The 6,474-nt window shown below is 34.8% G+C and overlaps 1 protein-coding gene across 2 annotated transcripts; it reads left to right on the top strand.

Moving 5' to 3' along the window:
- The first annotated feature begins 282 nt into the window (after positions 1–282).
- LOC102609487 (tyrosine decarboxylase 2) lies at positions 283–4,972 on the top strand. 2 transcript variants are annotated; one of them, XM_025097986.2, is made up of 13 exons: positions 283–463; positions 528–666; positions 837–909; positions 1,124–1,354; positions 1,766–1,929; positions 2,304–2,444; positions 2,878–2,937; positions 3,354–3,518; positions 3,620–3,676; positions 3,962–4,026; positions 4,241–4,364; positions 4,458–4,595; positions 4,728–4,972. In XM_025097986.2, exons 2-13 carry the CDS (start codon positions 565–567, stop codon positions 4,857–4,859), a joined length of 1,452 nt encoding a protein of 483 aa, XP_024953754.2. In that variant the 5' UTR covers positions 283–463; positions 528–564; the 3' UTR covers positions 4,860–4,972. The 2 variants fall into 2 exon arrangements, with proteins under 2 accessions (XP_024953754.2, XP_006479426.2); XM_006479363.4 differs by having other exon boundaries at positions 284–463; positions 543–666.
- The last annotated feature ends 1,502 nt before the right edge of the window (positions 4,973–6,474 follow it).

Consider the following 6,474-nt stretch of genomic DNA (forward strand, 5'->3'; position numbering starts at 1 on the left):
AATTATAATTTTTTATTTTTTAAAGCTTTTATAAAATAAAATAATCTTTTAATTTATTTAAGGATAAAAATATTATTTTGTTTAAATTATTTAACAATATTAATGTAAAAATGATTAATTAATATAAATTTAAAAAAAATAATATAAAAAATATATTAAAATTTTATAATAGTTAAATGAACATAAATCAAAAGAGTGGTGGGGTCTCAAATAATAATAATAATAGAAAAATAGTAGGCAATCGGCTTTTGTCTTTAACTTTAGTTTGGGCTACGTGCTCTTCATCTGCCTCGCTCATCCTATCAACCTCAGAATTTGGGTCAGGGTCAGTGCGTCTGATGTTTGATGTTGGATTTTCTCCATCCATATAAATTCGAAACAACAAACAAAATTTTATCAGGAAACAAACACAGGAACAGACTACTCGCAACACCCTGCATTTGCACAGCATAGCCGCCAAAATGTAAGTTCACGAACTCGCTACAAGTACCTACAACGCTGTAGTTAATGATCACTGAACGTGTCAGTTTGCTTTTTATTAGGGAGAGTGGTGGGTTGAAGCCAATGGATGCCGAGCAATTGAGAGAGAATGCTCACAAGATGGTTGATTTTATTGCTGATTACTACAAATCCATTGAGAATTTCCCTGTTCTCAGCCAAGTTCAGGTTCCTCATTCTCTCACTTCTTTCTTATTTCCTCGTTTTTTTAAAAAAAATATGCTATTATTTATTTGCATTCTGTTGCATTTGCTTGCTTTGTTCCAATGATTACATTATCCGATATCAGAACAATTCTTTTTATTGGTCACATTTCCCTGTGCATTTTTTATATGCAGCCAGGCTATCTACATAACCTTATACCGGATTCTGCACCGCATCATCCGGAGTCACTCCAAAATGTTCTTGATGGTGAAGTAATTCAATCGGTTTCTTATAATTTGAAACTTTTAGGAAAGAAAGAAAAAAAAGAAACAAGAAAAAAAATCATTCTTTTAGCTCAATTGTGTATGCAACTGATAATTCAATCATTGTGTGGGATAAAAAATTACTTTATAACTCAGGCTAAATTAAATTGTATCGTTAATTTTCTTTGACATTTTGTCCAAATTCTGAGGGTATATAGATATTCAAGAAAAGATACTACCAGGGGTGACACATTGGCAAAGCCCGAATTACTTTGCATACTATCCTTCTAACAGCAGTGTAGCTGGGTTTTTGGGAGAAATGCTCAGTGCTGGTCTCAACATTGTGGGTTTCAGCTGGATAACTTCTCCAGCTGCAACAGAGCTTGAGATGATTGTTCTGGATTGGCTTGCCAAATTGCTTAAGTTGCCCGAAGACTTTCTTTCATCAGGTATTTCTTTTTCTCTGTTTTCAAGAGATGATTGAAGATGCTGATGTAACATGATTCTGAGAATACTTCAGGTTAATTTTAGTGCTCCTTGACAGATAAACAATTTTTAGTAGTAGGGTTTATGGACTTAAAATAGAGGGATTGAATATGTAGAGTTTCTGATTTTAGTAGAGGTGACTCATGGGTCAAAAATGATAATCAGTGCTCTGCACAAATTTCCTAACATTTTGGGAAGAAACCTTCGACCTCATCTTAAGATTATGTACCTTTTGGATGTTTCCAATTGCTGGAATTTTGAGAAGTTTAAGGTTGTTGAATTTTTAAACCTCAAAGATAGCCATACGGGAGCTGATATTTTTGAAATTGAGCTTATTTGATGCAAGTCTCTGAAACTCATGAATGATGTTGCAGGACAAGGTGGCGGAGTTATACAAGGCACGGCAAGTGAAGCTGTTTTGGTTGTACTATTGGCTGCTCGTGATAACGCCTTAAAGAGGGTCGGAAAAAATTCCCTTGAAAAGCTTGTGGTTTATGCATCTGATCAAACACATTCTGCATTACAAAAAGCTTGTCAGGTATCTTTAAAATGTGCATTGATATGTAACTTCTTTACGTTTATTTTCACTTCTTTATGGTCTATTTTCTTGTTTTACCCAGAACACTTTATATTTAAGTGTTTCTTGCTGACACTGGTGAGATTATTTAGAATTCACGTGATAAAACCGGAACGAACTTATGAATGATGGTTTATAACCAAGTTTGTATTCTGTGATTCCTTAGTTCATTTATTGATAAACATTTTTTTGTTTTTGTTCTTTTTTTTCAATTTGCCTTTTGCATTATATTTTTAAAAATAAATAGGGAATCTCTTTAGAGCTTAGAGAATGAAGTTATAGTGCTGTAATCATATGCCTGTTTACTGCATGTGATATTTTTATTTTGATGGCAGATTGGAGGAATTCATCCACAGAATTTCAGGGTGCTAAAAACAGACTCTTCTACTAATTATTCACTTTCCCCAGATTCACTTGCTGAGGCAATCTCACGCGACCTCACCATTGGGTTGATCCCCTTTTTTCTATGTGCTACAGTATGTAATTTAGTTTCTTTCCATTCTTCTCCTTAATCATACATTTTCCCTAGATGCTTTATCTGAATTACCATTGATGGGAGCAGTTTGGAAGCTTGAATTCAATTGTTAGTGCCTACTGTTTTATCGAACTGGTTATGAGTGATGCACTGTTTGCATTCATGATCATAAGTTTTAATTTATGTACTGAAGAGGATGGTGCTAGCAAAAATGAACAACCACATCCAGGTGCTGCTTGATCATCAAGGTTTTAAGTGTAAAAACAAGTGCTCATGCTGGATTTAAAAAAAAAAAAAGGTTATCCAACTACTGCTTAATTTGTCAGCCATAACAAATAAGTTATCATATGTCTATAGCTTTTATAAGCTTGTAAAACATGATTGTAGAATTAGAGTTTCAATTGGCTGAGGAAACCTCCCATTTATACGTGCAGGTAGGCACTACATCATCAACGGCTGTTGATCCTTTGCTTGCACTGGGAAATATTGCTAAGGTAGTACTTTTTTGAATTGAGTTAGAAAATTATAAAAACGCTTTACATGTGCCAATGTGATATTGATTTTTTAGTTTGCCATACACATGGAAATGTCGAGTACAGTTGTCCACATACACATGGAAATGACATGTACAGCTTTCCACCTCTTTTTATTTGATTGTGTTTGAGGGATTCAGCAAGGTGTTATCAATGTAAGCTTTAGATAATTGGTAAAGAAGTGGAAAAGTGTTGTAATCAGTTCCTAGATGGTTCGGTTAAAGTATATGAACTAAGAAATAAAAATTTGATTTTTTTTCTTAGTTTATTGAAATTTTTTTAAAGCTAACTTGTCTAAGAGATCTTACTCAATGATACTCAAAATGTTTTGTTGAAGAAATAATTTAACAGTGCCTATATGGATGGCTTCTTGACAGAGTAATGGAATGTGGTTTCATGTGGATGCTGCTTATGCCGGAAGTGCTTGTATATGTCCTGAATATCGCCAGTACATCGATGGTGTTGAAGAAGCTGACTCATTTAACATGAATGCACATAAGTGGTTTCTAACAAACTTTGATTGTTCAGCACTTTGGGTTAAGGTATGACGTCAACAACTTGCCTGTAGTTGTTGTTGTTTTTTTTTTTTTCTTTCATATATGTAAGTAAAATATTTAAACATATGTAATTTTCATGAAAACAGGACAGAAACACGTTGATTCAGTCCCTCTCTACAAATCCTGAGTTTCTGAAAAACAAAGTAAGTTTCTACTTTCCTGATCATGATATATTCTTGTACTATTGTTTGGTGCAACTTTCAAGACTAAAATCAAAATCACATTTGTTTTTGTTTGTGGCATATTAACTGCATAACAGACTACCCTTTCAACAATGTGATGTTGACTGTGGTAGAGTTGAGCACATTATCAGGTGAAAATGGAAACAAATTGGTGATCTCTTGATACAAGATGGATTATTTGTAGTTAATGGTTCGGTACCCTATATAAATTTGGATAAATCAAATTTAGCATGACTGATATTTCAGGCCTCTCAAGCAAACATGGTTGTGGATTACAAAGATTGGCAAATTCCTCTTGGACGCCGATTTAGGTGTGCCTTTTAACATTTTCCTGAAAGATGCTTATGATTCCATTCAAAGAGTGTTTTGCATGCACACGTGTCTATAAACTTGCTCCATTATAAAGGAAGTTTGTAGAAAAAATATTTAGCATCAACTCCGTATAATGTTTAAGTATCAATTTCGGTTGAAAGACTAAAGATTTCAAGTGAATTATTTCCCTACTAATCCATTGATTGCTCTTAGGTCACTGAAGCTGTGGATGGTGTTACGACTTTATGGCCTGGAAAATCTACAGGGCTATATAAGAAATCATATCCAGCTGGCTAAGCATTTTGAAGGGCTTGTTGCTCAAGACTTGAGATTTGAGGTATTTAGACTCATTCTTTTGTTGCTAGTTGATAATTTTTTTCTGAAATCATTATTACATTGTACTGAAGCTGAACATGGTCAATGAGGATAGGTTGTCACCCCGCGGATATTTTCCTTAGTTTGTTTTCGCCTTCTGCCACCACACAACGATGAAGATCATGGCAATAAACTGAACCATAAGCTCCTAGACGATATAAACTCCACTGGGAAGATCTTCATATCTCACACAGTAAGCTCATTATTTATCCTTGCCGGTATGCTGATGTGTATTGTCCATTGTCTATCTGTGGCTTAAGTCCAGTTTCCAGATTATAACTGCCAATAAGTGAAATGTGCTTAATGCTTTAACCATTTTGTGCAGGTTTTGTCGGGCAAATACATATTGCGATTTGCTGTTGGAGCACCATTGACTGAATGGAGGCATGTAAATGCAGCCTGGGAAGTTATGCAAGACAAGGCCTCTGCCTTACTAGCTAGGCTGTCCGTAGAATAAGTACAATGTTTCAAGTTCTCTCTTTCATTATTTGATGACATCAATATGTTGATTCCCTTTTATCTCCCTGATTTATGTCATTGCCTCAAAACAGCAACGGACCCCCCCCCCCCCCCCCGCTCCCCAACAACAAAAAAACCTGAAAAAGAAAATTATATATATATGGTCGAGCAATACATGTTGTTTCCATCACACTTTTTAGCCCAGGTTATTCCAATTCTTCCTATATGTACTATGCAAGTGCAGCTGGAGCATAAATTCTGGAACAGCTACCACAACCTGATTTCATTCCTGTTTTGTCTTGCTAGCACTGCCCCTCTGCTTTGATCTTTCTTCAGTTATTCTGCTTACTGATCCCACCATAATGGTCCACGCTATCTGAAAATGGTCCATCTGGATAATGTTCCCGAGTCTAGAGCTGTCCCAATTTGTCCCGAAATGATCGTAAATCTTGATGCTTGTTTGGATATGTCTGGTAGTGGTCATTTTTGTTAGTTTCTTACAGCAAAAGAGACCTTGTGTGGGCACTGGGCAGTCAGAATTATTTTGGCATATTCATATCAGCAGGCATTCTTTGCAGCATATCCAAAACAAGTATCCTATTCATCCGTGGCCGCAATTATCATTGGCTCGTTGAATTATTTTTGGCATATTCATAATATGATGTAAACAATGAGCGAAATGAAGTTGCCACTTCTACTTCATTGATCATTACCATTCTCGGGAAAAGGACTTAAATTTTGAATAATTCTAGAATCTGAATAAGGCATATACTGAAAACTGTCTTTTATATATTTCGTTTTGTTATTAAATTAAAACATGACAAGTGTCAAGAAATAAGAAGTTTCAAGAAACAAACATGCATCAAGATATGGTTATCTTTAGAGGGCAGATTTTCTCCGAAGATATGATCCCAATGCTCCAAAGATACTCGAAGGCAAAATTGAAAACAAAGTCAAGATAGGGTAATCTTTAGAGGGAAGATTTTCTTTCGAATACTTAAAGCGTAGATTTAGGTTTTTGTTATAGTCTCTGGTATCTGGGTTGTCTCGTAATAAAGCCTATTCAAACAAGTTCTAGTAAATTTTAAGGTCTACTAATATGATAACACAGTTGATGTAACCCCGACCCTAGTAGATTCATGACTTCTTTCAATAGATGTTTAAGAAATGTAATTAAAAAAAAAAAAAAGTGGTAGTACAAATTGGCAAAGCCACGTATCAGCAGAGTGAGTGACAGGGGTCGAAGGAACCATATTTCATTCTCTAAAAAAATGATCAAATTATCGTCGTTAATTTATATTTATATTCCCAACTTCGGATGAATGGGAACCCCTTCTGAATGTTTAGCAAAGAGAAAGAATTGGATTCTTGGGGAGCTGCTACTGATTTCCACTAGATCTTCATATCATTTTACTTGAGCTTGAATAAAATGATCTTGTGGTTTTTGTTGGAATATTATTTGACATTTTAAGAAATTCGATAAACTTTTAAAATATTTGAAAAAAAATCAACGTCCACTGATCAATCCACGAGAGCCTCATATCAAACTCATGTGCATTCTAGAATTTTATAACATTAATCAAATTAACCTATGTGTCGGCATATATATTCAT

This window comes from Citrus sinensis, chromosome 3 (assembly GCF_022201045.2).
Source record: "Citrus sinensis cultivar Valencia sweet orange chromosome 3, DVS_A1.0, whole genome shotgun sequence".
Classification (NCBI taxonomy): Eukaryota; Viridiplantae; Streptophyta; class Magnoliopsida; order Sapindales; family Rutaceae; genus Citrus; species Citrus sinensis.

Excerpts from the sequence above, each read along its gene's own strand:
- LOC102609487 (XM_006479363.4), top strand. Across the intron at positions 3,677-3,961 it reads CTGAGTTTCTGAAAAACAAA|GCCTCTCAAGCAAACATGGT; the intron begins GTAAGTTTCTAC and ends CTGATATTTCAG. Across the intron at positions 4,365-4,457 it reads CTCAAGACTTGAGATTTGAG|GTTGTCACCCCGCGGATATT; the intron begins GTATTTAGACTC and ends CAATGAGGATAG.